General features: G+C 35.6%; 1 protein-coding gene across 1 annotated transcript in view; it reads left to right on the top strand.

The window, feature by feature from the left end:
• TMPRSS15 (transmembrane protease, serine 15) overlaps positions 1-13701 on the top strand; it is a gene marked incomplete at its 5' end in the record, with an annotated part of 53968 nt that extends 40267 nt beyond the window's left edge. The window contains 7 exons of the mRNA XM_010158470.1: positions 4498-4593; positions 7721-7770; positions 8235-8409; positions 10298-10479; positions 10731-10826; positions 11747-11886; positions 13546-13701. Of these exons, the coding sequence (XP_010156772.1) occupies positions 4498-4593; positions 7721-7770; positions 8235-8409; positions 10298-10479; positions 10731-10826; positions 11747-11886; positions 13546-13701 (895 nt within the window). The remainder of the gene's footprint in view (positions 1-4497; positions 4594-7720; positions 7771-8234; positions 8410-10297; positions 10480-10730; positions 10827-11746; positions 11887-13545) is intronic.
• Between the last annotated feature and the right edge of the window lie 3176 nt (positions 13702-16877).

The raw sequence follows: 16877 nt of genomic DNA, 5'->3' as shown, positions 1-16877 counted from the left end.
AGTATCTGACTAAAACAATAGATTTGGCTTCAGTCATTGTTCAGAATTTCCAGGGAAAAGGTGTGGAGAGTTGAGTGCAGAAGTAGTGTATTTTTCATTCTGAGCTAAAATTTGTGGCCTAAATTCTGGCCTTACTTACACTGTATGCAATTTCACTGATGTCTTCTGAATAATAAGCAGCTTTCCTACAGTGTCACTGTAGGAATGTCACTCATGCAAGTAATAAATGCAATTCATTATGTTGGTCTCAGACCAAAGTAGGATGCCTACAAATGCCATTCTGAAAAATTAACTGTAGAAAGCACAGAGTTAGGGGTGCTTAGAAAAATATCCAAGTGTTATTTGAAAATACTTTTAATTATTGAATGATTGTGTGCTCGTTTGGTGGTTTTGGGTTTTTTGTTTGGTGGTTTTGTTTTTTTTTTTTTTACTTTGGGTAGGTACAATATTTATGTAAAAATTAGATACCTGCATCTAAAATTACTGATTGCAATTTATGTATGCAGTTATCTCATTTATTCATGCATCTAAGGGCATATAAACTATGACAAAATGTTCTTCTAGTCAAATACCTTGTCCTCTGAAGTGGCCAGTAGCCTTGTTCCAGAGTCTTTCTTCCACTCCCCTGCCTCCTTTCCCTCTATAGCTTCTGGACATTAGTAATTTTGTGGTCTGTTGGTTTAATTTATATTTTTATATTTGATAGTCTTCAGTGAAATTTGTCTTCCATGGTACTTTCTCTTACCTTTTAAAAACTTAGGCTTTTATCTCCATAACATTCTGTTGCAATATGTTTCAGTTTGTCTCTATAAAACAGATATACTTGCTAAAAAATTCTTATTAAGTTTCCTTGTAACTACTTTCTAATTCCATTTCTCAGTTTATTACATATTCCCATTATAAAGAAAAAGTTTTTTTAAACCTAAATTGTATTACATTCTCACATCTTAGATGGTACTGCTGTACTGATCCTACAGATTAGGATAAAATTCTCATATATATACATGTATATAACTCCTGTAAGCATCACACTATTTCTGCCTTCCACAAATCCCTCTGTAGCAGCACATAAGTGGCACCATGTTCGTTACGAAATGGATGTTTGTAATAACAGGTCTTGAGGAGGCTATAGCTCATGCTTCTATACTGAATAATTACCTAGAATCACGTTTTATTAGCGAAAGAGGCTAAGGTTCATCGAGGACGATTTACTTCAGCTGTTAATTGCTTTTACATATGTTAGTCTCATTTACTGTTTAATTTATGAAAAGGACTGAAATGATAGGAGTCCTGTAGCATATCCTGGTTATTTATGTAGCTGGGCTAGAAAGTGCAGTGTTCCATACAGATTCTAATAATTCACGCATTTGAATCCTTTTGCCTCCATTTTTCAACTGTCTGACTGTTGCATTTGTGATATGTGCCAAACAGGAAGCAAATCTGGAGGCATGCTTATGTGTTCATCTACAAAATATAGCTTAGACAAATAATTTACAAATGTTCTTAATGAGTCTGCAGTGCAAGGTGCACAAACTCATGCTCTTGAGAAACCTGAACAAGATGCTTTGCTCCCTTTGCACTTGTAACTGTGTGCATCTGACAATGCTCTCCAAATCTGAGTGCTGTTAGCATCGTTTTTTCTTGAACCAACAAAATCGTACATTTAGCTTTTCACCATTCTGTTGGTGTGCTGTGAAACATGCTTGTTTCTCTGGGACCACAGCCAGCTGGGTCTTTACTGAATTGTACCCAGGAGTGGGGGCAGACCTTCCAATTCTGCCATACTCAAAAGTCCAAGAAGGACTGAGAGTTTAGACTGAAAGGTTGAGAGCAAGCCCTATTTTCTTCATGAACTCACAAAATTCTTGAGAAGGAAATGAGTTCATTGGAATACAATGTCTTATTTGAGATTTTGAGGTCAATTAGGTTTTCATCCTCCCCAATTACGAATGGTCAGTAGTAGCTACATGCATAGCTCCTTCAGACACCTCAGAAAACCCTGCCTGTGACTGTCAGACCCAGGTTCCCTAGTGTGCTGACTATATTACACATGGCCTGAAAGAGATGGAGATAATTCCTCAAAATCTAGGAACCACAAAAAAAAAAAAAAAAAATCTGATGGATAAATCAGGTTTATAAACAAATATTAAAATCTTCCTCTGGTGTAGAGGCAATGGGAGTCACGTGCTGGATGTAAGAAGGAACCTGGTTCTCAGTGTGTTCAGGCTGTGTTTGCAACATTGAGGATCAGAATTAGGACAGTCCTAATAATTTTGTGATAGACTTAATTTCAAGTCAGTGTTCACCAGTAATAAAGTGCACTATAATTTGAAAGACACAGGAGATGTCTCAATTATCTTTTTGGATTTGTAGGTTCAGTTTCACTTAGGATCAGACACTGCTAGTAAGCTTGGCTTAAACCCATTGCCTAAGTAGCTTCATTTCAAATCCAGAAAAGTATAGCGGTTAGTTTTATTAATGATTTGCAAATTTTCATATAAAAAAATTGTGTGCACACAAGCATTTAGAAAACAGCAGCTCTTCATATGAATCCTCCTGTGGATAAAGCTGCTTTATGCCAAAGTAAGTGTTCTCTATTTTTAATTTGCTACTTTACTTCATTGTTAGATTTTCTAACAGTCACAAAATCAACCCAAGAAACAGTAATGCTGCCTGTGTATCAAACACATATTAAGCAAACTGCATAATCCCACAGCCTGAGAACTAAACAATGAATCACAAAATGTGTGAACATGTTTCCTTCAGATAGGAAATGCATTGCTTACGTGTTGGTTTGTTTGTTTGTTTGTTTAATAATTGTAGCTATCAGACAATTGCACTTCTATCCTTATTCTGAATACTTATTTCGGCATGGTACCACATCATCTGAATATTTCTCAACATTTACTACTGCTTGTTACTGAGTACATCTGAGACAGGGTTAGAGACTGAAATCACAGGGATCCATAGGGTATTTGTGTACATGAGGACCAGTAACATCTGAGGAATTTACTGCACAGATATCTCTGTACATCTGTGTGTATGACATTAAGACTATTTTCTATGTTTTCTGTAACTTTTGCGCAGTAAGTATGCTGAATGGAATGAGGATTACTTAACACCTAGGCTAGCTTCTTAAAGGCCATTTTTCTCACAACCTGCAATATTTGTAAAAGATTATTTTAAATAACAGAAATTAAAGAGCTATGACAGTGCATTTCTGGACCTGCAGAACAAACTATATACTTGTTACTAAATTGAATATCTACAGGAAAAGTGTATGCTTTCTTACACTTACAGAAATGCTTAACCCTCATCATTTAAAATAAGTAAAAGTGTAGCAGATGGATTTTTGCAGTCACTCATACAGCTTAGAGATTTCCAATCATGTGCTTCAGCTCACTAAGAAACCAAAAAAAAAAGATTGTCTTAGAAAAAGGTTTAGATTTTATTTTAAAAAGCTGGGAAAGCTTAATAAAGGCCCTGTGGTTACAGAGAAGCTCAGAAAAATACCAAACTGTAATCCAGAAATTTCAGCATTTACTTAAAAAAAAAGAAGCAGAAGAGTGGGAAGTAGTTTGCCGCATCTTTGCTGAAAAAGACCAAGAAAGATGCTGAGGTGAGATGACAGATCTTCACAAGTATTGCAAAGTTGGTGGGAGCTTTGACTTGGAAGGTTTATAGTATTTGCCCTATTACAGGGTCTGTTACAGTAATCTAGTAAAACACACATGCATTCAATCGAAGTTTCCTGCTATAATGTGCCATGGAAAATGTAAGCCAGTAATAAGTGTACATACTCTAAGCTTTTCCTGGTAGCATGTTCATTTTTTACATTGGTAAAAGCTCCTTCTCACTGACTCTCTCAAGAAATAATTTTGTGACTTCTATACACATTTGCAGTCATCATAACTCGGTGGTTAGACTGGTGTCAGCAAAGATATCTTTTTTCCCCCATGCTCCCTCAAGAGAAAGCAAATATGTTTCTTGGGTGTATGTTCCAAGCTGGTCATAGCAGAATGGGCTATAAAGTAAAGCTGGATGTGGGTTGTAAACATCAAAATAATTTAGCTCGCCAATAGTAATTATTGGTGTTCAAAAGACTGTTACCAAAAAAAAAAAAACTAACCACAAACAAACCCAGGCAGTGAGTTGAGGAGTACAACCCACTTCAGAAGAACTATCCTGTTTGATACCAAACATGACACCCTTGACTTATTCCACAGTTACTTTGATTTCAATAGATGGGCAAGGTGAAGCAACTTCTAAGGAAGGCAGCATTTATTCCATTAGATTCTTCATGATATAAAATAGTTTCATTTCCTCTCTAGGCACAGATGTATAGTATCAATGTAACTGCACACCCCCCACCCACCCCCCCCAAAAAAAGGCAAAACTGATATTCTAAGGTTCAGCTATTACAGTTCCATTCTGCAACTGAACAGGATAAATATCTAAAAATGTTTAAAAATTGCATGTGTGTCTTTTTCCTTTCAGGGATGCAAATACGTCATCAGCTGTATTAGTCACTGGAGATGGCCCATTTGTCAAAATCACCAAAGCAGCTAACCAGAGCCTAATATTTACAAAAAGGTGGGTAGAGTGAGGTTTCTTCCTCATGCAAAGAATAATTTAAAATATGGTGGTGATTATTTATACACTAATTTCTAGTTCAAGTTCATCGGAGGGGTAGCATGATTCTGTATCAGGTCTGGACTATAAACATATCTAGCTTTTATTCTCCGTCTATTGCTGAATTCTCTGTAACATCGGGCAACTCACTCTTCCCCCCTCCATTCTTGTACACCTTTAGTAAATTTTAAAGGAGAGATGCTTGCTACGTTTTTAGCTAGCATTCAGTATAATCTTGAGTAAAGTCTTTATACATTTATTGCAGAAATGATAAATACTGCTTTTTTTAAAAAACATTTATTATCTAGAAATCTCTAAATTATGAACTTATAATATAGGAGAAGAATTAAAATTGAGAGGCATTCAGCCATGGTTATATAGTAGTTATCACACTAGGCTCTTTCTGTGATCAACAGAGAAAAGTAAGCACTCCAAATTAGAATCCCTCAAGGCATCTGTTTAAAAATAATGAGTCACAATCTATAATCCATTGATTTTATTAACAGTTTTAGGATTAAGTGTGGGTTGCTAAAGTAAGCAATCTACTGACAGGTATCTATATTTAGACAAATTAGTGCCACTCAAAAATTACTTCTGGATTTATTTCCAGATTTAGAAGTGAATCCTTAGACAAGATGATCCTGACAATATATTCAATTATATTCTAATCTTTCTCAGTCCAAATAACAGCTGAAGTGATTCTGAAGGCTCCTAAAACTGGTAGTTTCTTGTAGATTAAATGAAAATGTAATGTTAGCGGGGGTGGCGGGGGCAGGAACCACACACCATAATTACTTCAACTACTATCTTCTTGTTTATAAGAGGGTTTATTATACACATTTTCCTGGAACCCTACCAAAAGCACTGAGGCAGAAAATTACTGTCTAATTGCTGAAATGCTGAAACCATGTTGAAGATGGCAAGAGTCCATGTTCTTTCACATTTCCTTGATAAACATACCCCATAGTAACAAAGCAGGAGAGAATTCTTTTGCTATGCTATATTTTATCTACAGTAATACATAGCTGTTTGCTATGCTATATTTTATCTACAGTAAAAAAAATAAATAATTAAAAATATACATTATATGTTCTAATTATATTCTGCTAATCCCAAACATTTATCATTCTCACTGGTAGTGAGAGTGAAGTATCATAAACTAATGGAATATCATTGCAAGATATTTTCCCTTTTTTCTTGAGTGGATGTCTAAACCCTCATGTCTAATATCTACAATGTTTCATCTAGGCAGCTGATAGGAATAATTTCACAGGGTGTCATATTACAGATTTGCACAATTTTTTTTTGTACATACAATGAATGATTGAAGGATCACACAGATTTGATAATTTAAAAAATCAATAACTGGTAATCAAATTATAAAATATATTTCTCACATATTCTTTGGTCTTTATGCAAGCAAAGAAAGGCACATATAATAGGACTTGAAAGCTGCGGTGGCAGAGACAGCAAAACTATTTTCTGATTCCCTTAGTTATCCTGCCAAGAAATACCTCACCTTTGTAACAGGGCAAAATCCTGCCTTGAAGATATATGTGGGCAGATTCCACAGGCGTAATTGCTATTGCCAGTCCTAAGCAAAGATCATACTCACAAATGTCCCAACCACTCGAGACTTCTGCCCAGCATGCTGCTTCGTAGGCGACACTCAGAAAGGCCCATTGTGTGGGCGTTCAGCACATGAAATGCCTCTGCTGCCTTTTGGACTCCCCTGTGCTGTCCCAGAGACAGCTGGGGACTGGTGAGTTGCAGTGCAGGCAAGGAAGAGGTGGTCATACTGTGAGATAGCTTCAGAAAGAAGACAAAGCAGAGGCCCATGAAGTAATTTCTCCTAATGCAATCAGCAGTTACTGGTGGTGGGACAGACTCTGCTTCAGTGTTAAAAAACATGGGGACAAATCTTACTTGTTGGATGTTAGTTTAGCTAGTTTATGCATCAGTGTAAGAGAAAGCATAGGACCAGATAAAGAAGCTAAAAACAGCACCTACTGACCAGCCTTTTAGAGCCTATGGAGGGGGCTCAGTCAAGAGTATTTAGTTACTATGAAGTTTATGAAGAAGTTGGTATTGGTTTCCTGTGGGTTTATGCATTTCTGATTGTCTTCCCTGATGTTTGCCTCACTGCCAAGGGACGCCCTTATGAAGTTAATACAGTTTTGAATACAAATTACATAATCTGGTTTCCACTTCTTAAATTACAGCTTTAAAATTATGCATCTATCTTGAAGTGAAAAATTACTATCAAATTTTAGAGCAGACCTAGTGAGGGATACATAATACCATATCATATTTCAAGTATCCTTCCTTTTTTCGATTTAAAAATGATGTGGAAATACATGCTGTAAACTAGCCGTTGGCAGACCTTATTTTTTTTTCTCTGATATATTTCTGTATGTATCGGATTTAAATTGCTAGCACACACACTGTCCCAAGTGTTCAGATTCATTACAAGCTATGAAGATAATCTTAAAACCTCTGGATATCAGAAATGCTTGAGTAGTTTTTCTCTTCCGAGTCTGGCTTTGTATCTCTGCTGAATAATTTCTAACCCTGTATATTCAGCTATATATTTTACAGTGTGTTACAATCATAGTAAAAAGATACAGTGATATCAAGCTAACCTCGGATTCTTTGGTCACACTGATCTCTAGTGGTAAGGTATTGAAAACATCTCAAAAGGTAGAAAAATAGCACATGCAGTTACAATTTTACTGAGAATCTGTCACAGACAGATGACTCATTTTCCTAAAACACAAGAGATTCTGCTTTTATTTCTGTAGCCTACACAAATTAATTGTTGATTGAAGAAGAATATGTGCATTTAATATTATATGTAATATAATGTTGTATGTTAAATATAATTAAAACATGTAAGACAAAATATAATTAAAACGTAAGACAAAATATTATGGTTAACAGTTTGAGAGTGATGAACTAATGTGTTTATGTATAAGCATAGGTATACTTACTTTTTTTTATATATGTGTGTGTAGGTATGTATGTTTGACAGTCATTTAGTGTTACCTGGTGTACAGATACTTGTGATTTAATTGCACTTTCATTCTAGAGAACGCTGTTCGAACAACCTGGTGATACATTTGCAGTGCAACATTAAACGTAAGTACACATACCCTGGGAATATTTCACATGGAAATCAAGTTGTTCAGTCCATAAAGCCTAATGTTTATAGTTTGAATTGAAAGGTTAGGGAATGGACTTGAAAAGCTATACTCATAATGATATAAACACAGGAAAATTTAAAGTCTTCACTTGTTTTCAGAGTTAAGTATACACTAGAGATGGGTCTATACTGAAAACATATATAAAAAATCCTGAAGTCATGAGGAAAGAACACATCTAAATCCCAGTTATAAAGTTGCATCTTGATTTCAGCTATAAAACACCAAACATTTTTCCACAGCAATAACATTTTTGAATAGCAGTTCAGATACTACAAAGCCTATTTTTCCAAGAATATTAGATAGTTCAATAAAACATGCTATATCCCCCCAAAAATCTGCAAATATTTTCTTTTTTATTATTATTATTATTTTAATTATTTATTTATTTCTTTATTTTAGCTTGTGGAAAACACATGGTAACTCAGGACAGTGGAACAAGGATTGTAGGTGGAAGTGATGCCAGAAGAGAGGCTTGGCCTTGGATAGTTTCACTCCATTTTGATTCCAGACACATTTGTGGAGCCTCCCTTGTCAGTGATGAATGGCTGGTGACAGCAGCCCACTGTGTATATGGGTAATGTTCATTGCACTCAGAAGCTAAGACATTCTGATACTCCCACAACATGCAAGTACACAAACAGTGAACAGTCATCAGTAAAGCTGGGTTGACATATGACCTGAGCCATCAATCAATCCTGTATAGAGCAAAACACACTTTCAAAGGATCATACGGAAGCCACTGGGGAGCGGCACTTTTCATAGGGTTTCTACATGTTTACTTTAGAATGAAATTAATATAAATTCACAAGTGCCTCTTTTCACTTGACTCCAGGGCATCTTTCCAACTAGCTGAGATGACACTGATGCCATGTCTTTTCTTTTTTCTTTTAATGATGATAAAACACTTGTTTTATGTGCAGGTTCATGAAGGAGGCATCAGATGATGAATAATTTGTGACACTGATATAAAAAATTAACAAGTATCGTACCATTTAATTACGGTGTTTTGAATCACTTGTGGCTCAGCTAGAGGCTCCATTACTTTCTGGTAAACCCTCAGTCCTTACTTGAAAGCAGAGAATCATGGAAACTAAGCAGCATTTTTCTGAACAATGAAGAATTGCCCTTTAGGTATATGGTATTAATACTATAATTAATGTCAGTCTCCATTAATTAGTTAAATCTCCTCAGAGGTATAAAGGATGACATCATGCCTCCTAAAGGTAAACTCAGTGTTGCCTGTTCCTCCTCTATGTTATCATAGATTGATCAAGATTTACTATGCATCATTGGAATGAATCTTGATTTATGTGCATTGATTAGGCAACATTGGATATCCTCTAGATGGTGTTATTTATACCACTCAAAAAAGCAATGCATATTTAAATATTTTCTAGGGTTTGTTTCCGTAGCATCTGTAACAAAAACAAGTGCTATAAAAGACACCCAGAAACTTGAATGGCAAAAAAAGGAACATTAATATTCAAAATTACAGTAGAGCTTTCATTATAAATAGCTACATAGTAAAGCAGTGGAGACTACACCAATACATTAATGCTGCCTCATTGCATGACACCAAGACACTGACATGAGAAGGATAAAGCTCTTAACTTTCACACAATAAATCCACACCTGTCTTGGTACTTCCTTTTCACTTAAATCACCTTTCTATTTTCACTAAAATCTCATTTTATCATCTTGACTTTGCTGGAATTTTCTTAAGTGGGAGCTTGTATTTTTACATCTTAATTCTGAACATTTAGCCTAAAGGCTCCTAGTTTAGAACAACATAACCTCTTGATGTCAAACCAAAAGATTAGCAGAGTCCAATTCAGTCCAACAATCAGGCTGAAAACGTATTTTTGAAACTATCAACTAATTGATTAAAAAACAGCAAATATAATTAAGTGATCTGTCTTAAATACAGCCTCAAACCAGCATGCATAGCTCAGCAAAAAATGCAAATTATGTCATATTTTGTCTTAGCATATCCTTTTTGATTTAGATTAAAAACAAGAAGAGAACAATTTTCTGACTCTACGAACTGCAGCATTTCCAACAACACTTCCGGCCTATTTTTCTTTACATATTCTATAAAAATGTTCTAACTGGAACTGATATTAATTGTCTGGTGGGGAGTCAACACTATTCTTCACAGTGTTTAAAAGGCCACACTAATTTAGTTAATGTATTGCCCTCTGCACTACTGTCTGATTAATTCTTTATAAATAATGCATTATAAGCTTAACATAAAAAATCAACCACATATTTCTACAGTGTGGATGTTTAAGATAGTGTTATTATCACAAAACTGTAAGCACATCTGCTACATACTATTTATTTTGACAAAATGTACAAATGCTATGAATTACCATGAGGTGAAAGATTAGCATTTTACCTAGCATATTTTTCAGAACTTGTACTAATCATTCATAATTGTGAATTTTCCTTGCAACTTCTAGAAGGCAATTAAAGCTATCTCGATGGAAAGCAGTTCTTGGCTTGTATGACCAATCAGATATGACACAGCCTTCAACAGTAGTTCAAGACATCGATCAAATTGTTATAAATCCTCATTACATGAAACGTATGAAAGGTAGCGATATTGCTCTCATGCACCTTCAATACAAAGTGCAATATACAGGTGAGTTGCTATTTTCTCCTAAAAACAGATTTACTCTATTATGCAAAACTCTGTGAGAAGCATATGAGGGTGGTGGGGTGACTGTACATTTTTTACAACCTAATCATTCTGGAGTTAGTCCAGTACTTCCTGGAGATCTTGCCCAAAAAAGTGGGTTTGAATGAACATTTATGAAAATTTCCCTATGTGACTTCATAAAAAACTGAATACAGGGAAGAGGTTGAAATTGATTGCTTGTTTCACATTCACAGATTACATACAACCTATCTGCTTACCAGAAAAAAATCAACAGTTTTTACCAGGAATTAACTGCTCCATTGCTGGCTGGGGTAGTATTATGAACGGAGGTAAGTCATCTGCTTGGAAAAATATGACAGGCATGAAGCTGTGAGGGAAAGCTTGCTTCTGTGATTCCAGAGGGATTGCTAAGGCTGCATAGTTTAAACAGGTACTCCTCCATATGAAAATTTGGGAACAATCCCTCTCCACTGTTTTTTCTCTAAAGCAAAGTTATAGACTTTATAACATATTTATTACAAACACTATACATATCTAAGATCATTAAACTATGTAAAAACCTTATTGCATCCCCTTAGAACTTAGGATGACTTCTTTTCTCCGTATGAAATATATACATCTTATTTTCAGGTATGGGGGTGGGGAAGGAGGAAGATTAGTCTTTCTGACAATGTGCAAATGATTTTTCCGAGAAGTCAAGCCTACTGAGTGTAGTGTGAAACGTATGTTCTCTTTGTGTATCACATGCTCCAGGTTTGGAGTGTCTGTGAAATAATAAACATGCCATTCCACGTCCACAGTTTCTTGTATGCATTTGCTTCTACATTTTCACAATATAATTGCATTTAAAATTTTGGGTAGGAATTAGTAACAAATTTTTTTATAATAACTTGTAATAGCCAAAGTTACACAGTAAGGGAAACACTGAGCAGTCCAAGCTCCTAAACCCTTAATGATCCCTTAGATCTCCCCATAGTGAGTTCACAGCCATTGATTTTAGTAATCTTGATTAAATTATAACCAAATTCAGTCCCATTACACAAATGAAAGACAGGATTCAGTTAACGAGCACCATTTAATCAGTGACTGTGTTACAGGAGTATATGCCTGAATAATACAGCAGTGAGGCAGGGCTTCCTGCTGCTCAGTAACGTGCCCAGCATGCTGGAACAGGAACAAAATCATCAGTGTTCCAAGCGGAATGTATGTATTTATTAGAGCAGGTAACCATACGTTTTATTTTCATCAGGTCCCACTTCAGATATATTGCAAGAAGCAGAGGTCCCTCTCATTTCAAATGAAAAATGCCAACAATGGATGCCAGAATATATCATTACTGAGACTATGATCTGTGCAGGATATGACACAGGAGGAATAGATACCTGTCAGGTAAATACAAGTGACTCATTTCCACTGCTAGCATATACCATATCCAATTACTGAATAAAATGCACCCTGATCCTTGAATCATTAGAACCAGGACAATCACTGCCCATGAATGTTAATTTCTACTCATGGTATTTTGCCCATTTATCAGGGTGCAAGTTGAAAAGATAATCTATTTTGTATCATTTTGACATAAACAACCATGGAGGGAGATAAATACAAAGACTGAAAATTTTCTGCACTAAGCTTTGAATAGTTACTGCTGAGTAATTTCATCAAGAAAAGAAGGACATGGCCAGGGAAAAGCTGAGTACAGAGAAATAAATACAAAATAGATTGAAGTCTCAGAAATTCTTCATGCAGGGAAACAGAGAGAGCAATGATGCTTTTCCCCAGAATCTGTAGACCTTTTGTAAATGAATGCCACAGTATTTTGGAGAGTCTGCCTTTCTGCATTGATCTCTTATGCTGTGTCCTGGGGAACCCAGTATTTAGCTGTTCCAGCTCTTCTTATAACACACAGTTTCTCTTTGAGGACGTAGTCAGAGTTGGCTGTCACACAGTTTCTCCTTCCAGCAATATGGAGTCTATGGCATGGAGACGGACTGGTTCTCCTCTAGTCTGAAGAGTAGAACTGTCATGTAATTGCTCTAGGCTTGCCCTCACAACCTAAGCCTTCATCAGGTGAAGCTACTTTGGCTAGTTTAGTCTGGGAGAAGGAGTTTATGCTAGCCTAATGTCACCAGCCGTTCCTTCAGGTCTCTGTGGCTTTCCTCTTTCTTTTTTGCCTTCTAAACCTCATACTGGAAAAAAAGCAGTGTAGAATCACAGTCTGATACAGAGTACAAGTGAGCAGTGTTGTGATCAATGACCATTCAACTATGAGCAAAGATGAACAAGTGTGTTCTGATAGTCCTTCAGCCTTTAGGCTGCTGTCACAGCCTTTGAACTTCTGAGGGTGCCCTAGAGTTACCGGCAGAAGTATTTTAATGGGCAAGTCCTTGCAGAATTCTCCTGTAAAGCTCCATTCACAGGGTTGTGAGAAGACAAAAATAACACCGGTTCAACTAACTCAACAGACAATCAAAAACAGTCATTGTTTTCTTTCTCATCAAAACAAGACACACTGAAATCCTTCACTCAGGCTGTGGGATGAATCAAATTTGGTCTCCCACTCTTTAGTGCAATGCTACATCTGCTCAAGTATTGAGAAGGGGGGAATGAGAGAAAGACCCCTATTCTGTCAATCTTGCCATCTTTTTCTCTAAACTGAGAACTGAAGAAACTCTGGGGTGGCCAAAAATAAAACTGCATTTTGACTGCATAGATTCAATTAAAAAATAAACCTGCACATTTACCCAGGCTTGGTGAAAGAGGAAGGGTTACACCTAAAAGTAATAAGTAAAAATTATCATTTGAAACCTAGTCATGTATTGATATGAATGTATTGGTAAGATTTTAAGATTATGTCCTTAAAAAAAAAGGATATCTATTATCTCAAGAATTTTTCCACATGGAAGAATTCATATTGACCTGACTTCTGGCGACCAAGGCATATAGGGATACAGCGTCTATGATTAAGGATCAACACAAAGCATCATGAACAAGCTCTGATTTAGAGTTGACACTGTTCACTTTTAACTTCTGCATTTCATATTGCAGGGAGATTCAGGTGGCCCTCTGGCATGTGAGGACGGTAACAAGTGGTTTTTGGTTGGTGTAACATCATTTGGCTATGAGTGTGCACTTCCCAAACGACCAGGAGTGTATGTTCGAGTCACCATGTTTGTGGACTGGATAAAAAAATACATCTATTAGTTTGATATATTTTAATGATAGAAATAGAATTTTTAATTAAACTCTGAAAGTAAGCCATTGTAAAGTTATGTAAACTAGACTGACATTCCAATCTCACAGTCAGAGAAACTGAATAAATATTTAAATTCTGTGGAGGAAACTACTAATAGTTTGAGAACTCCATTGCCAATTGAGAGCAATATTTCAAAATATATCCTGTGGTTTTGTTAATCAATAGTTTTGTTGTTTCTTGAACACCTGTGCATTAGAAGCATAGTGGAGGGCTTTACAAAGCATGGAGAGTTAAAAAAAAAAAAGTTTACAAACTGCAAATGCTTCATTGAAAAATGGTCTCACTTATTAATTTCAGGCCAAACATTACCTATTTTTATGTTTTCACACTGTATTTTTCAACATGCATTTTCATTTTAATGCATAGTCAACTCTTCTCAGTCAACACATCAAAAGGAAGGTATACATTGTCTCTTTAAACTGGGCTCATGGGACTTCTTCTGTCTTGTCCATTACAAAAAAGCTCTGGAATGAGGCTTATGGATTGTGCATAAAGACGGATCATGTATCATGCTGCCTTCTAATGAATAAACAATGTAAGCCATAAATTCTCTCTTGTGTAATTTGTTTGGAATTAATAGAGTTCAATAAGAAATGAATATAGCTTTTAGTTGTCTTCTTAGGCAAGTGTTTTGGCAATTATTCACGCAATTCTATTAGGTGCTTGTGTACACCCAAGCACAGAATCACAATACTGCAACTTCCTCTCATAAGTAATAATGACAATAATGAGTATCAGCTATTCCTGATGAATAGGGTTCCGTTTATATATTACATGCTTTTTCTGTACTGGTGGCTTCTAATACTGTTTTTTACTTCATATAAAAGTTATCATGATAACCCACTGCAGTATTCTAAAGGGGAAATATGAAGAAATAAAAAGGAGTTTTTATCTTCTTAACCTCATTTCTAAATAGATTTCTATTAAAATATAATAATCTACTTCTTAAAATGCCTTAAATTTAATGGTGTCTTCATTAAGCATTGAAGGACTAGGTCCAGACCAAGCTGCTTGGCTTTATAAGTACATCTGTGACTACAAGGAACACAGACTGATGTAATTAGCTAGAGAGAAGATAAAAAAATTTTAGACACTTTCTTTCATTTAAACCACATGGGTTTTAGCATTAAAATGTTAAAGTTGCAAATCCTATGTTTTGTAGTGGAGTACTGTAACTTTTCTTCACCTGAAAACAGCTACTGAAATTAAAGTGCATTCTGCTCTCAGTATAAATTGATTTGCATGAAGCAATGTTAAAAAGCTTAATTAAAATGTGACATTTCAGCATTATTTACCATACATCACTGTTGTAAATGGTGTTTCAATCTGTTAATGAAATGCAAGAGACAAAGCAGATCCAGTTACTAGAAAATATGATTCCCAGAAATACAGTAATATACTTCTATTGAGGTGTACATTTTGTTTCCCAAAATGCAAAGCATAGGTGTATTTTGAGGTATGCATTAATAAACCATCCCTCAGACTAAAAAAAAAAAATCCCATTATAAACTGGTATAGAGATATATATGTATTCTAGCCTAGTGTAATTAAAAACACATTTTATTTCAACTAATCTATGTCTAAATAAAACATAACTTCAGTTGACCACATTCTAGCCTTCATTCAGCACCCATTACTCTATTTGCCTGCATATCAGCCTGTGGAGAAACCAGTTGTTACTATGCTAAAACCCATGGGCAGAATGGATTATTTTCAGTTGAGTCACGGGTCCAAGATGCTTTGAAATACATGGTGGAAGATTGTTACTGACTTACACTTGCTTGCACCTAAATAAGTTTAAAATACTAAACAAGTAAACAAGAGCTTTCTCTCTCAGATACTTCTCACTTGCAAAAGGCAAAGATCACTATGAAAAAAAAGGGAGAGTTTTATGTAAATCTTCATTCTCCCTCCTTCCCTATTTTCTCTGGAGAGTTAATCTATGAAGACCATAAAAAAACCCCAGGTTTTTTACTGCAACTGTTCCCAAGAAAGTGGACTCTCTTGCCCTCAACTGAGTTAAGCATTACTTAATTCAGAAAAAAAATTATCTTGATGATCATGCAAGATCATAGTATTTTCTCTCTATTTACAATCAGTACACAGGAAATTGAAGTATGGGATTGAGCAAAGAAGTAAGATGTGACTGACTGGGAAAACTACAGAATATTCTAAGTAGGAATAGCAATGCTTAACCTGAACAAGAGAAGAAGGCTGCTTCAAAGAGGAAGTAAAAACATGGCATAGCAGCAACTTTAAGATACTTCCACAAGTGCTTCAGCACTGTCAGTGCACGATTAGTATGACTGGTATGAAACAATGTGGAGGTTATTTTCCTTTACTCAGAAAAAGGGATAAACATTTGTCTCCAAAGTTCAAAGCTGCGGTCACCATCAGCTAGCACAGTGTAGGCAATCCAGAGAGTAATACATATGCTTTTGCTTCTGTCCAGCTCTCACCAGTTTTCACCCAGCGGTAATTTTGCATCTGTGTTAATGGAAAGCAAACTACACCTTATGTTCCTGCTCTTGAACTCTTGCTGCAACTGCAGCAAAACCTGCTGTCTGCTACAGCACCAGACTGTCAACAACAACATCAGCCAGCATGCTGTTGCTACCACCCCGAGATCTACTCCTAATCACTGTTAAAACCATTCTTAAGGCATAGAAAGCACTTAAGGAAACAAAAGAGGATGGACATTAATGATGTTAATAACAACTCTGAAAGATGACTTTAAGTGCATCAAGGTTACTTCTAAATCTTTCTATCAATTAACATAATTAATGCTTTTCTAGCTAATAGTCTGAAAAATGTTGGGATCAATTTATTAGTTCTACTTCCAAGAAAAGCAATTTGTGTTCTCTTTGATCCAACATTATATTGTTCCAAACAAACTATTAGCTATATTTAAGTAGTCTTTAATGTCTTTTTTTCACATAGACTTACTGAAACAAGTAATTCTAAACTCTTACCCATTATATTTTTCTTTTCCCTTAGAAAAAGTAAAAAATTTTACATCTGTAACAACTGAAGGCTGCTTCAAAGGATACCTCATTAATGAGATATCACTTGCCAAGTGATTTCTGTTGACCTTTGACCAATATGTCATAAAGTTATGGTCATC

This window comes from Eurypyga helias, unplaced genomic scaffold (assembly GCF_000690775.1).
Source record: "Eurypyga helias isolate BGI_N326 unplaced genomic scaffold, ASM69077v1 scaffold18549, whole genome shotgun sequence".
NCBI lineage: Eukaryota > Metazoa > Chordata > Aves > Eurypygiformes > Eurypygidae > Eurypyga > Eurypyga helias.
The sequence above is the reverse complement of the archived record's forward strand: the minus strand, read 5'-3'. Positions and strand labels throughout refer to the sequence as shown.